General features: G+C 45.7%; 1 protein-coding gene across 3 annotated transcripts in view; it reads right to left on the bottom strand.

Moving 5' to 3' along the window:
• The window catches only part of SACM1L (SAC1 like phosphatidylinositide phosphatase), a 543,139-nt gene that overhangs the window by 196,045 nt on the left and 327,094 nt on the right, over positions 1 to 20,000 (bottom strand). For all 3 annotated transcript variants that reach the window (XM_075315019.1, XM_075315018.1, XM_075315020.1), the window contains one exon: positions 3,711 to 3,797. In XM_075315019.1, coding sequence (XP_075171134.1) covers positions 3,711 to 3,797 — 87 coding nt within the window. The remainder of the gene's footprint in view (positions 1 to 3,710; positions 3,798 to 20,000) is intronic.

The raw sequence follows: 20,000 nt of genomic DNA, 5'->3' as shown, positions 1-20,000 counted from the left end.
TGTCTCCCAACCACGTTTCCAGATATTCGAGCAGGTCCAGCTGCCCAGACGAGGGGGGGGGATCGAATCACAATGCCGAAGAGGAGAGAGACCTATTGGATATTCAGGCTGCAATCTCTGCAATCGCTTGGTCTGAATAGAGACTATGACACTAGTGGTTTCTTGTAATGAATGACTCGCTGAATAAAATCTCTGTGTATTTTTCTGTGATATAAATGTAACCTCATCATGTAACTTTGTAAACAAATGCTTTTGGAAGCTTATTTGTTTGGTTGCTATAATATAACCTATGTTTCTCTAGTTTGAATTTCATGATGCTATGTGAATCTTTAAAAATTATAAAAAATTATAATAGTAAAAAAATGGCAAAATATATTGCAATAATTTATATAAACAAGAGATTATTTTATTTTTGATGATTCACATTATTGATGTTCCCCCTTTTTCCCTCATATGCTCTGCATTTATAAAAGTATCTTTTTTCTTGGTGGTTTTTTTTTTCTTAACTTAAATTGGATCTTGGAATTTGAGTTTAACTAATATGTTAATTGATATATTTGATTATGCAAATGAGTAGGGTGCTTGGTCCTACCAGATCCATGAACCTTTATTATTTAGAGTGGGAGCTGTGATGCAGTAATCATCTTTTGTTTGAGAAAGGCTTTCGCCGAAACGCGTTATAATATTTGACGCCTGTACATGGAATTGTACAACAAAAAGAATCTACATTCATAAAGAAGAGTGCCGGTCTATTTCTTCAATTACCATTCGGGAATAAAGACTTTACTTTAGGTCTCAGACTACATCTTGAAGGTCTGTATTTGCAGATGTATGTTCAGGGCTTTCAGAACAGGACCGAACAAAAACTCTTCCTGGCACGGAATTGTGCAGCGTTTCGACTTTGCCCGTATGTCTCCTTGCCAACACTTCAACCACAGGGTTCTTCTGTCGGCATTAAATAAGGCCGCTGATTTAGCCGCTAGCCTTGTTGAGTCAGCCGACGCATCCGAAAAAGAAGGCTGCTGTCCCACGCATTAGAGGGATTGAGGATAGAATTTTCTTTCTCGGAACCTTCTCTCCAAGTTGACCCCTGGGGCTTCTTCAGATAGAGTCTGCTCTATACACCCCTGGCAGAGTTTTTTTTAGGTCAACTGTTATCCAGCTCCTGTCTACAGAGAGCGCATTCTATGTTTCTGGACTTAGCTATACACGTTTTAGGTTTCATCTGAATTTACAATGAGAAGAAGAGACACAAAGACCTCTTTACAAAGTGAACTTGCACGAAGATCACTAACCACTCAGATGGAAAGAGGCTGTTCAAGATAAGGAGAAGGAGTGATGTTGTCCAACAATTCTCCTCTAGAAGCTTCTCTGCTGTCAGGGTCTGGCAGAGGTATAACGTCGCTGACTGGATCTGGTGCCGTTCCTCCCATCACTGGTCGTGCCGCATCATCAGGGCGTGCCATTAAGCACTCCAGCACATGCGCCGGCCAATGACGCGATGCGGTGGCTTGCCACACAGAAGATGGCGCTACCGCATACACCCACAGAAATAGCCCCCGTGGGCCGGATGTGGCACCTTCAGAGCACCTGCGCTGGCCGTAGCAGGACCCGTGGCGCTGCGAGACCCAATCGACCAGGGCTGGGTAAGTCTTTATGCATATAGGCCTTGCTTAGGACCATCTTGACCTGCCATTCTCACCTTTTCAAGGGCAGGAAACCAACTGATGTGGGGAGAGGTACCGCCCTTTTTATCCTGTAGGTTACCTGTTCTTGAAGGGCGGATTCCCTCTCTTGTGGTGCTGTCATAGGTGTTAGAAAAACTAAGTTTGTAAATATCAAGGTATCATTTTATTCAACTTTCTATGACCTACGTGTCCAAATAGGCCGCTTAGGATGGTTGATTCTATTGACAGATTCCCTTTAAATTTAACAGGTTCTTTTCCATGTAGGTGAAAAAAATAATCCAAAACAACCTCAACATCACCACTAAATATGCGATCATCTATGTAGTAGCTGGGCTACACCATATCAGTGACCTCACATGAAGACTGTCATCGGAAAATAATAAAGGGATTGTCATTTTTAAACTTTTATTACTTTAAGTTCTGATAACATAAACTTGGGTATTACGCTTCCTCCCCAGGTCCAGCAATGCTTTGCCACAGTTTAGGCCTTTGTTGATTAGCTGCAGTGTTGACATCACTTTTACAGCACTGCAGCCATTCACTGGGCTCAGCGTATCATACCATCTGCATCTACTGTACAGAGCTCACTGATGTACAGATACAAGCACTACAAAACACATTAAATAGTTATTCTAAGATCCATGATGAAGACTAAAAACTTCCCAAATGCTTGAAATATTCATAAGTAATATAGATTTATTTATATAGCAAGAAAGTAGTTTTATGCAAGTAAATACATCCCTCACAATTGTTGGTTAACATCCTGGTAATGGGCAGTCCTTTACCATCACAAACGACACTTTCCGTTCTCTATGTGCTCTAACCTCACCCTATTCTAACGCCTCCCTTGTGTTCTCTATATCCAAACCAGTGTAGCCCCAAGTTCTATAGATAGGATGTGCAATCGCTACAAGACTAAAGTCAGAGCAAAGGTCAGTTACGGACTACCAACATTTCTCTTCAACAGTAGAGGAAATGGGGTCACAATCCCCTCTCATGCAAGAGTAATCCCTACAGTGTCGTGTTTTCTTAATTGTTGCACAGATCGCACATGAAAATCATGACTATGTGGTTATAACACACTGGGGGGATGCATGATCCAACTTTATTGCACTGGTGAAGAATGCAGGAGAGAGAATAGGGACTACTCAGCAGTTCATATAATGGGGTGGCAAAGTGCAGTGTGGCGTTAATTGAATTTTCATGGATGCGGCTATAGTCTTTATAACAAATTGCCACTTAATTATAGGTCGCTTTATCAACCCTGAGCCACCCCATTATAGATTACATCCTTTGCATAGCTATTTGTATATGGTAAAGCATAGATATTCTATATGCATGTGCCAAATTATAGGTCGCTTTATCAACCTTTAGCCACCCCATTATATGTTACATCCTATGCATAGCTATATATATATATATATGGTAAAACATAGATATTCTATATATATGTGCTGGCCTACATGTTAATATATTGAAAATTGTGGGGTAATTTTGATATAATCAGCATTTTATAGGAATACATCGTTTTTTTCCTATGGTACAACCTCACTTTGTGTAATAAGTCTGATTGATTTTGTTCGCAATTATTTACCTGCAACAATTTTGGCATTACCAAGAGATTTGTCACCTGGTCACCCGGCTATTAGTTTTTTATGGTGTTTTAACCCTTCACTTGATAATAAAATACTTTCACACAATTTGGACTGCCTGATCGCTTTCTTTTCCCCTTTTTTTCACAAGATTTACTATGAATGCAACAGAAAGCCTATGTTTTCTATAGCATCCTTACTCCAATCTGTGTGTGTGTTCAGCCAAGACCTATGCACTGTTGTCTCCTGAGCTGCGCACTTCTAGGAGCGTTTTTGAGTGATCTACGGGGTCCCTTGGACCTAGACCTCACTGACCTACTTGCAATTGAGAAAACAACAAAATATAAAAACAAAACCATTTTGTTAATCTTTAACACTGATAATATGCTTAAGATATCGCACAAATTAATGAATGGAGATGCTTACTTACATGGTTTACAGCATTGTTGATCTGAGGCTTTGGTTTATATTTCAAGTTTGGTCTTTGTGACCAGAAAAATGGCATTGATCCACGAGTCTAGAAAAGAAAAAGAAAATATATTGTATCTATTTTCTGTTCTATAAAAGAGGACTCTGCTTAATAATGCTTAATCATTCAACATTTCTGATATATTCAGATCTGGCTTAGGTAGAAGCATGTGAGCCATATATTTCTGAGCAATATTCTTTAAGTATCTCACCAGTTAAACATGGCATGTGGACAGGGCAGGAGACATAAGCTATGTCAGATATTTAAACAAACATGCTTGTCTTGTACTACAATATTTATTTTTCATATATCTACATTTCATAAAGCTGTGCTCAAACGTTTAAATACCCCGGCAGCCTTTTTGTTTTCTTGGCATTTTTTCAGAGAATGTGAATGATAAACACAAAAAAAAATTTCCCACTCATGGTTAGTGGTTGGGCGAAGCCATTTATTGTCAATGTACTAGGTTGTCTGTTTTTAAAGCATAAAAACAACCAAAAACATCCAAATTACCCTGATCAAAAGTTCACATGCCCTGGTGATTTTGGCATGATAACATGCACAGAAGTTGACACAAATGGGTTTGTTTAGCTAATAAAGGTAACATACTCCCCTGTGAACTGTTTGCTTGGTGTCTGTCTGTGTGTGCGTGTGTCTGTGTGTGCGTGTGTCTGTGTGTGCGTGTGTCTGTGTGTGCGTGTGTCTGTGTGTGCGTGTGCGTGTGTGTGCGTGTGCGTGTGTGTGCGTGTGTCTGTGTGTGCGTGTGTCTGTGTGTGCGTGTGTCTGTGTGTGCGTGTGTCTGTGTGTGCGTGTGTCTGTGTGTGCGTGTGTCTGTGTGTGCGTGTGTCTGTGTGTGCGTGTGTCTGTGTGTGCGTGTGCGTGTGCGTGTGTCTGTGTGTGCGTGTGCGTGTGTGCGTGTGCGTGTGTGTGCGTGTGTGTGCGTGTGTCTGTGTGTGCGTGTGTCTGTGTGTGCGTGTGTCTGTGTGTGCGTGTGTCTGTGTGTGCGTGTGTCTGTGTGTGCGTGTGTCTGTGTGTGCGTGTGTCTGTGTGTGCGTGTGTCTGTGTGTGCGTGTGTCTGTGTGTGCGTGTGTCTGTGTGTGCGTGTGTCTGTGTGTGCGTGTGTCTGTGTGTGCGTGTGTCTGTGTGTGCGTGTGTCTGTGTGTGCGTGTGTCTGTGTGTGCGTGTGCGTGTGTCTGTGTCTGTGTGTGCGTGTGTCTGTGTGTGCGTGTGTGTGTGCGTGTGTCTGTGTGTGCGTGTGTCTGTGCGTGTGTCTGTGTGTGCGTGTGTCTGTGTGTGCGTGTGCGTGTGTGCGTGTGTGCGTGCGTGTGTCTGTGTGTGCGTGTGTCTGTGTGTGCGTGTGCGTGCGTGTGTCTGTGTGTGCGTGTGTCTGTGTGTGCGTGTGCGTGTGTGCGTGTGTGCGTGCGTGTGTCTGTGTGTGCGTGTGTCTGTGTGTGCGTGTGTCTGTGTGTGCGTGTGCGTGTGCGTGTGTGCGTGTGTGCGTGCGTGCGCGTGCGTGCGTGTGCGTGTGCGCGTGCGTGTGCGTGTGCGTGCGCGCGTGCGTGTGCGTGCGCGCGTGTCTGTGTGCGTGCGCGTGCGTGCGTGCGCCTGTCTGTCTGTGTGTGCGCCTGTCTGTCTGTGTGTGCGCCTGTCTGTCTGTGTGTGCGCCTGTCTGTCTGTGTGTGCGCCTGTCTGTCTGTGTGTGCGCCTGTCTGTCTGTGTGTGCGCCTGTCTGTCTGTGTGTGCGCCTGTCTGTCTGTGTGTGCGCCTGTCTGTCTGTGTGTGCGCCTGTCTGTCTGTGTGTGCGCCTGTCTGTCTGTGTGTGCGCCTGTCTGTCTGTGTGCGCCTGTCTGTCTGTGTGCGCCTGTCTGTCTGTGTGCGCCTGTCTGTCTGTGTGCGCCTGTCTGTCTGTGTGCGCCTGTCTGTCTGTGTGCGCCTGTCTGTCTGTGTGCGCCTGTCTGTCTGTCTGTCTCTGTCTGTCTGTCTGTCTCTGTCTGTCTGTCTGTCTCTGTCTGTCTGTCTGTCTCTGTCTGTCTGTCTGTCTCTGTCTGTCTGTCTCTGTCTGTCTGTCTGTCTCTGTCTGTCTGTCTCTGTCTGTCTGTCTCTGTCTGTCTGTCTGTCTCTGTCTGTCTGTCTGTCTCTGTCTGTCTGTCTGTCTCTGTCTGTCTGTCTGTCTCTGTCTGTCTGTCTGTCTCTGTCTGTCTGTCTGTCTCTGTCTGTCTCTGTCTGTCTGTCTGTCTGCATAAAAGCTGAATGATTTTCTGGGATCCAGACAGACTCTTGCATCTTTCATTCAGCCACTGATGTTTCTGGATTGTGAGTCATGGGGAAAGCAAAAAAGTTGTCAACGGAACTACAGGAACAGATAGTTGAACTGTATAAAATAGGAAAGGGATACAAAAAGATATCCAAGGAATTGATAATGCCAGTCAGCAGTGTTCAAACTATGATTAACAAATGGAAAACCAGGGGCTCTGAAAAAAACAGAACCCCGATCAAGTAGACAAAAATTTCGGCCACAACTGCCAGGAAAATTGTTTGAGATGCAAAGAAAAACCCACAAATAGCATGAGCTGAAATACAGAACTCACTGAAAACTAGCGGTGTGGCTGTTTCAAGATGCACAATAAGGAGGCACTTGAAGAAAAATGGGCTGCATGGGTGAGTCGCCAGAGGAAAGCAAATATTGCACAAATGTCATAAAGTATCTCACCTACAATGCGCCAAACAGCACAGAAACAAGCCTCCAAACTTCTGAAAGAAGTTAATTTGTTGTCATGAGACCAAAAATCAAACTTTTTGGCCACAACCATAAACGTTATATTTGGAGAGGTGTCAACAAGTCCTATGATGAAAGGAACACCATTACTACTGTAAAGCATGGAGGTGGATTGCTAATGATGTGGGGATGTGTGAGCTACAAAGGCACAGGAAACTTGGTCAAAATTGAAATAAGAATTATTCTTACCGATAATTCGGTTTCTAGGACCTTCCACGACAGCATAGGAGGTTGTCTCTCCACGCCCTAATTGGGACAGGAAGTTCAAGAGGTTTAAAAGGACCCTCCCACCTCCCACAGCCAGTGTCTTACAAAGAATCCATAGCATATGAGAAGTACTACACATTCAGGAATACATGAATACATAGGGGAGGGAATTACCTGCTGTCGTGGAAGGTCCTAGAAACCGAATTATCGGTAAGAATAATTCTTATTTCTCTAGTCCCTTCCACGACAGCATAGGAGGAATACCAAAGAATTGATACCTAGGGGGGGACCACAGCCTGCAGGACTTTCCTGCCAAAGGCCAAATCCCTGTTGGAATCCAGATCCAGACGATAATGCTTCGTGAAAGTATGGAGCGAAGACCACGTAGCCGCCTTGCAGATCTGCTCAGGGGAGGCCCCTGCCCGTTCGGCCCAGGAGGCAGAGGTAGCCCTGGTGGAGTGCGCCGCGAATCCAGTAGGTGGAGAGAGATGCTGAGCGAGGTATGCATCTCTAATTGCTCGCACAATCCAGTTGGCGACTGTACTCTTAGCCACCTTCTTGCCCTTATTGCGGCCAAAGGGCTGGATGAACAGGTTAGAATCAAGGCGCCAAGAAGCAGTAACCTCTAGGTAGTGCAACACTATCCGACGGACATCCAAAGAATGAAACACTTCCTCACCCGGAGTCCGAGGATTCTGACAGAAGGAAGGCAGGACGATGGACTGCGAACGGTGAAAATCCGAAACCACCTTGGGAAGGAAGGAAGGGTCCAGCTGAAAAACAATGCTGTCATCTCTGATGGTCAGGTAAGGTTCCCTAACAGACAAAGCCTGAAGTTCGCCGACTCTGCGAGCAGATGTAATAGCCACAAGAAAAGCAGTCTTGTGAGAAGGGGAACGAATGTTACAAGAGCACAGAGGTTCAAACGGAGACTGAGATAGTCCTGTAAGGACCACATTGAGATCCCAGCGAGGCGTCAGGACCCTCTGACGTGGACAGAGTCTACTAGCGGACACAAAGAACCGACGGATCCAACGATGATCTGCCAGAGCCGTGTCAAAGACTGCACTGAGTGCTGACACCTGAACTTTCAGGGTGCTAGGCCGAAGACCTAAGTCTAAACCACTCTGGAGAAAGTCCAGAATCTGCGCAATATTAGGCCGAAGAGGGTCAGGAGGCCGAGAACCACACCAGGAGGAAAATCTCTTCCAGATTCTGTTGTATATACTATTAGTCACAGGTTTACGGTTCTTCTGTAGCGTAGCCACAACTTTGTCAGAAAGCCCTTGGGCCTTCAGTGCCCGGGCCTCAGAAGCCAGGCAGCCAAGTTGAGATTCTGGGGAGCCGGATGGAAAATCGGACCCTGTGACAGTAGGCTGGGGTCCGAACCTAAGAGGACTGGGCCGTCGATTCCTAGCGTCATGACCAGGCTGTACCAACTCCTCCGGGGTCACAGAGGGGCTACCAGTATAGTTGGGACCCCCTCGTCTCTGATCTTCCTCAGGGCCCGTGCGAGAAGAGGAAGAGGGGGGAACGCGTAAGCGAGGCGAAAGGACCAACTGTGGCAGAAAGCGTCTACCCCTAACGCCTCGTCCCGTGGGTTCAGGGAAAAATAATATGTTGCGACCTTGCGATTCCCTGCCGAGGCAAAGAGGTCCACCTCTGGTGCACCCCACCTTGCCACTAGAGAGCAGAACACCGCCTGATCCAGGCTCCATTCCCGTGGATGAACATCCCGACGACTCAGGAAATCCGCCTGAAGATTGAGAGAGCCCTTCAGATGGACCGCAGAAAGGGAGAGCAGAGATTGTTCTGCCCATTGAAAGATTCGGGAGGATACCGACTTCAGGGCGCCTGAGCGTGTACTGCCCTGATGGCGGAGATGTGCCACTGTTGTGACATTGTCTGAATATACCAGGACGTGAGAGTCCCGGACGAGGTCCTGAGCCGCAAGGAGGGCTTCCCTGACTGCCCTGAGCTCCCGGTAGTTGGAGGATTGGGAGCTGACGTAAGGACTCCAGACCCCTTGAAAGGGGGAATTTGCCACCATTGCCCCCCATCCTCGTAGGCTGGCATCTGTGGTCAGTGTAACCAGGGGTTTCTGAGTCCAGGCAACCCCCACCTGCAGGTTGGCGGGACTCAGCCACCAGAGAAGGGATGAGGAGACGGACTCCGAGAGGCGAAACCTTCTGTTTAGGGATGACGGGAGTCTGTCCCAATGTGCCAGGATATGATCCTGGAGACACCGAGAATGGGCCTGAGCCCACCTGACTGAAGGAATGCAGGATGTCATGGAACCCAGAGCTGACATAGCCGCTCGAAGCGTCGGGCGAGCCTGCCTGCGAAGCTTTGATATTTTGGCTAACAGAGCTATCCTGTGGCCCTCTGGGAGAAAGGATGCCTGTCTGTCGGAGTCCAGCAGCACTCCGAGAAACTGCCGAGTGGAGGAGGGGGTTAACTGATTTTTTGAGATTGGGAATCCATCCCAGAGACCGAAGGATTCCCAAAGACCGTTCCACATGGCTCCGGAGGGTTGGAGCAGATGGAGCCATGAGAAGAAAGTCGTCCAGATACGGAACCAGACAGATACCCTGCAATCTTATGAAGGCGACCACCTCTGCCATGATCTTGGAAAAGATCCTTGGAGCTGAGGAGATCCCGAAGGGAAGTACATTGAATTGGAAATGAAGTACTTCCTCCCCATGAAGCACCGCAAACCTGAGGTATTGTCTGTGTCCCGGATGGACGGGTACATGGAAGTAGGCGTCTTTCAGATCTATAGAGGCCATCTGATGGTGTAGACCTATCAGGGGAATAGCTGATTTCACCGACTCCATCTTGAACCGCCGGTACCTGACCTGACGGTTTAGACGTTTTAAATTGATAATAATACGGACGTCGCCGGATGGCTTCCTGACCAGGAAGAGACGGGAGTAGTGTCCTACCCCTTCTTCCTGACTCGGGACTGGGGAAACGACCCCCGAGTGCACTAGCTCTATAATCTTTGTGTACAACAGAGCCTGTGAACCCGGTGACGCCAGCGCAGTGACTCGGAGACCCGGAGAGGGGGGGAAAGGAATTCTATGAGAAGACCGTCCGAGATGATCTTCAGAACCCATTGGCAAGAGGATATGGACTGCCACTGGGGAAGAAACGCTGAGAGTCTTCCCCCCACCCGGGCCGAGTCACTGTTTGTCCTGCTGAGGACGTTGCTGATGGGGAGGGATGAGGATGTTTCTCCCTCTACCTTTGGGATAGCTCCACCTGCCTGCCTTCCCTTTCCCTCTGGGCTGGGAGGCCTGAGGCATCGAGGGACGAAAGGACCGCTTCCTGTTAGGTCTAGGATCGGGCAAGGCCTTACGATCAGTCGCCTTGTCCAGGATATCATCCAGGGCAGGCCCAAACACTAAATGCCCTTTAAACGGAAGTGAACAAAGCCTCATTTTGGAGGTGGAGTCTCCGCTCCAGGCCTTAAGCCAGAGGGCACGTCGGGCAGAGTTAGAAAGCACCGAGGTCCTGGCTGCCAGGCGGACAGATTCCACCGAGGTATCTGCCAGAAAACAGGTAGCCTTCCTAAGCAAGGGAAGGGATTCCAGTAATTCCTCCCTAGGGGTCCCTTGGGAAATATGAGCCTCCAACTGGTCTAACCACCTAATTAGGGACCAGGATACGCAGGTGGAGGCAATGTTGGCTTGAATAGAGGAAGACGATGCCTCCCAGGACCGCTTCATCAGGCCCTCTACCTTCCTATCCATCTGATCCTTCAGTTGGGAGGTATCTTCAAAGGGAAGAGCCGTTTGCTTAGCTACCCTAGCCACCTGAACGTCTACTCTTGGGACCTCCCAATGTAGTCCCGAAGGTTCCAGAGGAAACCGGCGCCTAAGGTCACTCCGTACGTCCTCCTGATCAGATGGGGTCGACTGGAGTCTCCTCTTTTTTGGAGGAGAGGGTCCAGGAGCAGGGCCAGGAGCAGGGCCAGGAGCAGGGCCAGGAGCAGGGCCAGGAGCAGGAAGGGAGGCCAGTGAGGCCCTAATCTCCTGTTTCATCATGGACCGCAACTCATCTATCAGAGATGGTTGTTCGGCCCTAATAATCTGGTCCGTACATTGCTGGCAAAGCTTTTTATCCCATACTGCAGGGAGCTTCTTTATACAGATAGGACATTTTTTAATTTTTTCCACTCTGTCAGGTCTATCAGGCTTATCGGACTTGTCAGCTTTTTCTGACTTCTCAGGCTTCTCTGATTTCTCATTTCTGTCAGTTTTCTTGGTGGCCTTGTCCTCCTAGAAAACACAGACCAGAGAGCCATAAATCATGTGATGAGACCCATGTCCGAGGGACCATTCCCCTCCATACTCACAGTAGCAGGGGGCACACTGGGTTCTGCAGAGGCAGCTGCAGCGGAAGACATGACAGGGAGCACGGTTGCTTACCATGATCTGATGTCTTCGTGGCAGCCCTTATGCAAAAGGGCCTGCCCCCCCAGTGACTGTGCACGTTCCCCGCCTCCCGCATCCGGTCCTGGGCAGGCCGTGTCACCGTCGGCGTGCCTCCACGCTGCCTCCGCAAACCGGAAGCGCTCGACCGGAAGTCCGCAAGACCGGAAGTCCCGCCCCCGGGAGCACTTCCGGATCGCTCCGGCAGCGTGCATGCGGGAAGCGGCCGGCGGCTCAGGGAGGACGCCGGCCGGGGAGCTCAACAGCCTGCATCACCCCTCAGGAGGATCCGGAAGGCTGGAGCAGCGGTCCCCCACAGCGTGAGGGAACAGCAAGGGAGGAGCGGTGAAGGCCCGACCGATGCTGTCCGGCTGAAGGTAACAGGGGAAGAAGGAAAAAGAAAAAAAAAAAAATATACTGTAGTTCGCCGGCCACCACAGCATAGGAGAAAAACAAAACCTCTCCATACCCCATGGGGATAGGAAAGACACTGGCTGTGGGAGGTGGGAGGGTCCTTTTAAACCTCTTGAACTTCCTGTCCCAATTAGGGCGTGGAGAGACAACCTCCTATGCTGTCGTGGAAGGGACTAGAGAAAGAAAGCTGAATGCAGCACGTTATCAGCAAATATTGGAGGCCAATTTGCACTCATCAGCCTGGAATCTGCACATGGGATGTACTTGGACGTTCCAACATGGCAACGAACCAAAACACAAGGCCAAGTCGACCTGTCATTGGCTATAGCAAAACAAAGCAAAGGTTCTGGAGTGGCCATCTCAGTCTGTTGACCTCAATATCATTGAGCCACTCTAGGAAGAACTCAAGCATGCAGTTCATGCAAGAAAACCCAGGAATTCACAGAAACTGGAGGCTTTTTGCCAAGAAGAATGGGCAGCTTTACCATCTGAGAAAATAAAGATCCTCATCCACAACTAACACAAAAGAATTCAAGCTGTCATTGATGTTAGAGGGGCCAATACACGGTATAAAGAACTGGGGAATGTGAACTTATGATCAGGGTATTTTGGATATTTTTGGTTGTCATTATGATTTTAAAAGAGAAAAAAACAGTAGTTTACAATAAATGTCTTCACACAACCACTATCAGTGGAAAAAAAGTTTGTGTGTTATCATTCACATTCTCTGAAAAAAGGCCAAGAAAGCAAACAATCTGCTGAGGTATGTAAACTTTTGAGCACAACTGTATATGTTTTAGCTTCTCCTTCCTCTCACCTGTACTGCCCTTTTACAAATTCTGTACTCTCCCACCAGATCAGCCCCACCCTTCTCCTCTATCCCACGTACAAGTCTGAGAAATGTCAGAAAAGCCTCCTCAATCACTCTAAACAATCATCTACCACACTGGCAAACACAGTCAGTAGAGGGCCCCCGTCTGTGAAAAAAGAGCATTTGGGTGTGCTAACATGCTAAGAGAGCGGAATGATCTCAGGAACTAATGCCCTTGCCACTAGTCCCTGCATCATTAGCATATCAAAGGATCTTTAGGAATACTTTTTCTAAAGAGCTCTTTGTATATAGTAGCATAGATAGGGACTGTTAAGCAGGGATTAGCAATATGCAACCAGAACTGGTGGTGGTTATGGATGCATATTGCACCTGACAAATTTCCTTTAAAAAACAATCACTCGACAAGAACTGCACTGCTAACTACAAACCTGCCTCTATTCTTACCTTCACTAATCCGCTACCTCTCCGATAACTCCATCTTAACCCTTTACAGTCCGGTTTCTGCTCTTTACAGTACACTGAAACTGCCCTAATTAACCTCTAATGGCCTATTAACTGCATATTGTAACGGCCACTACTCACTATTCTTTTTCCTTGATCTTTCTGCTGCTTTTGAAGGGAATCTGTCACCAAGCGTTTGCCACCTAATCAGAGCAGCATAACGTAGGGAAGAGATCCTGATTCCAGCGTCGTTTCACTTACTGGGCAGCTTAGTGTAATTTTGATATACTACGCTGCCCAGTTGATTAATCAGCAGGAGATTATCTTTAGAAGACTACTTGGCCTGCTGCCAGGTAGTCCAGCATATTCATAAGCTCTGTATCACTGTTAGATCTGCAGCAGAGAAAACATTGATTTTATCAAAATAACAGCAAACAGCCCAGTAAGTGACACATCACTGGAATCAGAGTCTCTGACTCTATATTATGCTGCTCTCAGATGAGGTAGCAAAAACCTGGTGACAGATTCCCTTTAACACTGTGGATCACCAGCTCCTCCTCACTATGCTACGCATTATCAGCCTCAAGGACATTATTCTCTCTTTGTTCTCCTCCTAATACTCTGACTGCTACTTCATTGTATCTTTTGGCGGATCCTTTTCCTATCCTTTATTTCTTACAGTCGGTGTTTCTCATGGTTCGGGACTAGGCCCCCTCTTCTCCCTGTATACTACCACTATCGCACAAACCATCAGCAGATCTGGTTTTCAGTACTCTCTCTAAGCTGATGACACCCAATTATACGCCTCTTCACCAGACAACCTCACACCTCAATACAAAATACTAGGAATTGTCTGTCCATTGTCTCTTAAGGGTCATTTACACACTGTGACATCGCTCACGATATATCGTCGGGGTCAGGGTGTTTGTGACGCCCATCCGGCGTCGTTAGCGACATCGAAGCGTGTAACACCTATGAGCGACCTTAAACAATCGCAAAAGAGGTAAAAATCGTTGGTCTGTGAGACGTCGTTCATTTACCAAAAATTGTTGTCTGGTCAGTTGTGAGGTTGTTCGTAGTTCCTGCGGCAGCACACATCGCTATGTGTGACACCGCAGGAACGAGGAACATCACTGTACCTGCAGCCGCCAGCAATGAGGAAGGAAGGAGGTGGGCGGGATGTTCGGCCCGCTCATCTCCGCCAGTCTGCTTCGATTGGGCGGCCGGTTAGTGATGTCGCTATGATGCCGAACGAACCGCCCCATTAGAAATAAGGCAGTTCGCCGGTTACAGCAACGTCGCTAGGCAGGTAAGTCCATGTGACTGTTCCTAGCGATGTGATGTGCCCGTGATGCACAACCGACGGGGGCAGGTACGCTCGCTAGTGAGATCGCAGCGTGTAAAGTACCCTTAACACATCTTTCCTCTAACTAAAACTGGATCTCTCCAAAACTGAACTTCTCGTGTTTCCTTCCTCTAATAACCGACCTATACCTGATATTTCAATTACCTTTGGTGGAACAACCATAACTCCAAAGCGGCATGCTTGCTGTCTTGCTGTCATAATTGACACAGAACTTTCCTTATTCCCTATATCCAATCACTAACTCATTCAAGTTACCTACATCTTAAAAATATCTCCAGAAACCAAGCTTTTCTGAATTTTCATCCTAAAAAAAATCACTGTTGCTCTTATTTATTCTTGTTTGGACTAGTGTAACTCTTTACTTATCCGTCTCCCTCTAACCAAACTTTCTCCTCTCCATTTCATCCTAAATGCGGCAGCAAGGGTCGTATTTCTGTCCAGCCGCTTCACAGATGCCACCACCTTGTGCCAATCATTGCACTGGCTGCTCATCCGCTTCAGAATACATTACAAACTTATCTCTCTCACCCACAAAGTTCTCCACAGTTCAGCAATGCCAAACATCTCCACCCTAATGTCTGTCTATCGCCCTACCCATGTCCTCCATTCTGCAACTTTAAGATCAACATCCTCCAAAATCTGAATCGCTCACACCCGTCTCCAAGATTCTCTTGTGCTGCGCCAGTGTTCTGGAACGCACTACCCCAAACAATCCGAGTAATATCCAGCCCCCATGTTTTTAAGTGTGCTTTAATGACACATCTGTTTAGGCAGACCTATCACCTCAACTCACTAACCTAACTCTCCCCTGTTCCCTCCTAAATGTTAGTCAATCTGCTCCCTTCAATTCATCTGCAACCACAACCTCGATCCATTGTGGGATGAGAGATAGTACATAGTCATTGAATATATATTAATATGCTGCTTTGGGAAGGCTAAAAGTAGGTTTACAAATCTTAAATGTATAATTGATGCTACTGATTATTGTAAGCAGAACCACCATTACCGATTTGAATGATAACGTGACTCACTATATAATAGTTAAATAAATTAAAAAGAAAAAAAACCAAAAAAAAACAAAGACAGCTGGGGGCTGGTGTTCTCAGACTGGGGAGGCCCATGGAAATTGGCCTCTCCCAGCCCAAAAATAGCAGCCTGTAGCTGCTCCAGAATTGGCACATACAATAGAGGCACACTCATTGAACTCCATGACGGATTAGGTTATGTGCGCATGTTGAGTATTTAGTTGTAGACACTTATGACAGAAAAACACCTCAAAACAGCGTAAAAAATGCATATTGTTTTTAAAATTTTGTTTAGTATTTTTCTCATTTGCATAATCACAATTTCTAAGTTGAGAAGTATGTGTAGTAAGCTTGGTTATTTTTTCGTATTTACGTGGTAGGCTTGGTTCTGTTCCTGTATCTATGCAGTAAGGTTATTTACGTTTGTGTAGCTACAGTGCAAAAGTCTTCACCACGCTTGGCTTTTCACCCTTTTTATTTTTTTACCCATTTTGTTATATTAAAACCTATGTTTAAATATTTTTGCAATCCGATTTGCACATAATGCAGCAGCATTAAATAGTCTACGTGGGCAAAAGTGAGAAAAATAAAAAAGGCAAAAAATTAATTTATGGGATAAAAAACTACAAATTGTCATGTGCATATGTATTCACCCTTTTGCTACGAAGCCTCTAAAAATGCATGGTGTAAGCAATTACCTTTATAAGTCACATGCTTAGTGAAAGGAAGTCTATCTGCATGGAATCAAAGTGTTACATAGTCTGTCAGTATATACACACCTTTTCTGAAAGGCCACAGAGGCTGAGCCACCATTAAGCAAGAGGCATCACTAACCAAACACCATGAAGACAAAGGAGATCTCCAAACAAGTCGAAGACTATTATCAAATGGACTACAACAAATCTGCAAAGAGAGAGCCGCCCACCAAAAGGCTCACCCAGGGCAAGGAGAGCATTAGTAAGAGGCAGCACAGATACTAAAGGTAACCCTGAATGAGCTGCAGAGTTCTCAATAATAATACTTCGTGCTCAAAAAACACGTACAGGAGGCTTATCCAAGTATAAAAAATATCAATTTTTTTTCAGATAGACAAACAATAGTTAAAGTTTTTTTGGACTTTCCATATAATAAATTGCATGAGGTAGCAGGTGGATTTAATAATGCCCACCCACCAGGGAACCAGCACAATTTATCCGATCTCTATTGCATAGGCATAATAGCCTCACAGATTAAATGACAATTATGTATTGCTGGAAAAACGCTATGGGATCATGTATATTAGAATTCAATTACATGGTTAATAATCTTCTGAACTTAGCCATAGTGTATGGATAGGAGACTCCGTTGTGCAGGTTCAGAGGTGGGTGGTAAAGTGATCTCATCCCGGACGCGCTTGTCGCTTATGATTCATCAGCGGGTGTAGGTGAGACGCTGATGAATATACCAAGGCCAGATATCCATTCACAGACAGCCGTTTCGGGGTATTGCCCCTCATCAGTGTGGAGTAGGATTCTGGCTGGCTGGGTTAATATGGTGGTCTCCTAAAAAGAGTCACCCCTTGGCTGGGCCCTTCCCGGAGGGATATCTGGCTGGTTTCTGTGTTGAGACTCCTAACAGAGGCTCCACGGACCTTTTTGATTTGCATATTTCCCAGGGGGCAATGTACCTAGGATTTCACTGTCTTGAGCGCCCTCGCTGGCTGCCGGCCGTGTTTTCTCTGGCTGGTCTCCCCGAGATCAGTGATTGTTTTGTTTTGTTAATTTATTATATGGAAAGTCCAAAAAAACTTTAACTATTGTTTGTCTATCTGAAAATAAAAATGATATTTTTTATACTTGGCTAAGCCTCCTGTACGTGTTTTTTGAGCACAAAGTATTATGTTGAATAGGGAGTAAATCCCACACTAAAGCATTCATACAGGGATTTTTTTTAATATAAACTAATATGATGCAGTTTAACAACTATGTATATCCCGTTTTGTCTATGACCTACTTGATAGAGTTCTCAATAAGACTGGGGTGTCTGTCCATAGTCCATTGTCATCAAGCATGTCTGGCGCCATAGCAACACAGCTCCTCACCCCAAAAACACCATACCCACAGTTAAACATGGTGGTGCCAGCAACATGCTGTGTGGATGTTTTTCGACAGCAAGGACAATGAAAATGGTCCAAGTCGAGAGGAAAACGGATGGTGTGCAATACAGGGATATTCTTAAGCAAAACCTATTTCAGTATGTCAGTGATTTGAGACTGGGATGGATGTTCATCTTCCAACAAGACAATCACCCAAAACATACGAATAAAAGCAACAATCGAGTGATTTAAGGGGAAACGTGTAAATGTATTGGAGTGGTGTAGTCAAAACCCAGACCTTAATCCAATTGAGAATCTGTGGTCTGTTCACCGGAGAAAACTTGAAGGAGAAGTAGGAGTTTTGCCTTGAGGAATGGGCAAAAATCCCAGTGGCAAGATGTGGAAAGCTCACAGAGACTTATTCAAAGTGACATTCAGCTGTAATTGCCGCAAAGGGAAGCTCTACAAAAGTACTGACATTAGGAATAGTTATGCACACTGAAATGTTCAATTATTTTGTGCTATTTGTTGTTTGCTTCACAATAAAAAGAAAACAAAATGCTCACAGTTGGAGGCAAGTTTTTTACCTTAACTCACAAACCCTCAAAAAAAACACAAACTTTCAGGCTGCGAGGTAGCACAACACGAAAAATGCCAAGGGGGTGAATACTTTTGCAAGACACTGTACATAGTAAACTTGGTTCAGTTACTGCATATTTGCAGAAGGTAAAATTAGGAAGCTAAAAAAAAACAAAAAAGAATGAAATGATTTGGAAATCTTATAACTCCATTAGTGGCGGCGCCATTTTTTACCTTAATGACCAGGCCACATTTTACAATTCTACATAAGGATAAGGCTGCACATCAAACTTAGATAATAGTATAATGCCATAAGCATACTGAAAAATGAGAGGACACACAGTTAGGGTCATAGAGCTAGGGACCCCAATATAGAGATATACCTTGACGAGGTTTTGGGGCTCAGTTACATTGATCAATGCGATTGCTAAATATCTCCTTTTTCCTAATATTCATGGCAGGTATCCATTTCATTATTCACACTTTCAAGTTAGCAAGTGGCATTTTTCATTGTATGCTTCAATGTTTTTCGGTATGCTTATAGCATTATACTATTATCTAAGTTTGATGTGCAGCTTTATCCTTATGTATTATGTATTTTTTTGACTTGCACTCATAATATATATTAGTGCTCACTTCAGTTATCCTATTTAGTAATATGACATTTTACAATTTTGACCAGTGTCACTTTATGATGTAAGAAGTCTGGATCGCTTCAACGGATCCCAGTGACTCAGATTGTTTTTTCATGACATAACATACTTCATGTTAATGATCAATTTAGTATGATATTTTTGTGTTTATTTCCTGGATACACTGACACACGTATACCCGTTAAAATCAATGGGTCTGCGAACACGTCCGTGTTTTGACATGTCAGTTGTCTGCCGGCAGCACGGGTGTCACACAGACCGCACACTGATGTGATACATGTGACACGTACCGGAGAAAGCACAGGTCACATAAAAATAAAATGTTTTTATACTTACCTGTCTCTGGTACTGCTGTTGCTTCCTGGCCGTCTCATTATGCTCATTGCATATTCACTGCACTGTCCGCGGACCCGGAAGTAATAGCAACGCCGGGAACAGGCAAGTACACCAGCTCATGCTGTCCCGTGTGCTATCTGGATGTCAACCGTATAGCACACGTAAAACAGACAGACACACACAGACACACACACACACACACACACACACACACGTACCTTCACCATGGACCAAGCAAAACATTAGTGTTTTGCACACAGGTGCAGAAGGCCTTAGGCTCAATTTATTCACTTTTGCAAGAGATAGCATGACAGAATGGACTGCAAAATTTGTTACACAGTTTCTTCTGAGTGCGCTTATATTCCAAACGAGGTCAGAAACCTCTGTTTGAACAAACGTCTGGGCTCGGAAGTTAAAGAGCACCATTTGAAGTTTGGAACACAAATTTGGCTGAAATAGATTTCGGGCACCATGTCATATTTACAGGGCCCCTAAAAATGTACCTAAAAAGCAGAACCCTCCCCCGAAAAGACCACATTCTGGAAACTAGACACCTCGAGGATTTTATTCAGGAGTGTAGTGAGCATTTTGAAACCACAGGTCCTGTATTGTTCGGTTTATAAAACGCACCTGAATATAAGACGCACCCTAAATTTAGAGACAAAAAAAGGTGAAAAAAGGGGTCTGTCTTATAATCCGGTGGAGTCTTACCAGAGATGGGCAGCAGTGGTGTGGAGAGGGGGTCACAGGAGGCAGCGGTAATGCTTGAGAAGGGTGATGCTGTAGGCGGTGCAGCATGCGGGTGTCCCAGAAACATTCGGCGGTGATGGCTGTGTGGAGCAGGGCGGTGTGGTGAGTGTCACAGACGCTCTGTTAGTGGTGCAGGCTTCAAAGACATGGCAACCGGAGTCAGCGCGTGTGCAGTTGAGCTCTCGGCTCAATGACAAGCTGAGATCTCATTTGCGCACGCGCCACCTCCGAGTGCCATTTTCCTTAAGCACAGGGCGCCAAATTTTTGGGAGACAAAGTGCGTCTTACAATCCGAAAAATATGATACTTCACAGGATTTGATAACATTTGGTCGATATATTGAAAATTTCCATTTTTTTTTT

Source organism: Anomaloglossus baeobatrachus, chromosome 6 (assembly GCF_048569485.1).
Source record: "Anomaloglossus baeobatrachus isolate aAnoBae1 chromosome 6, aAnoBae1.hap1, whole genome shotgun sequence".
NCBI lineage: Eukaryota > Metazoa > Chordata > Amphibia > Anura > Aromobatidae > Anomaloglossus > Anomaloglossus baeobatrachus.
The sequence above is the reverse complement of the archived record's forward strand: the minus strand, read 5'-3'. Positions and strand labels throughout refer to the sequence as shown.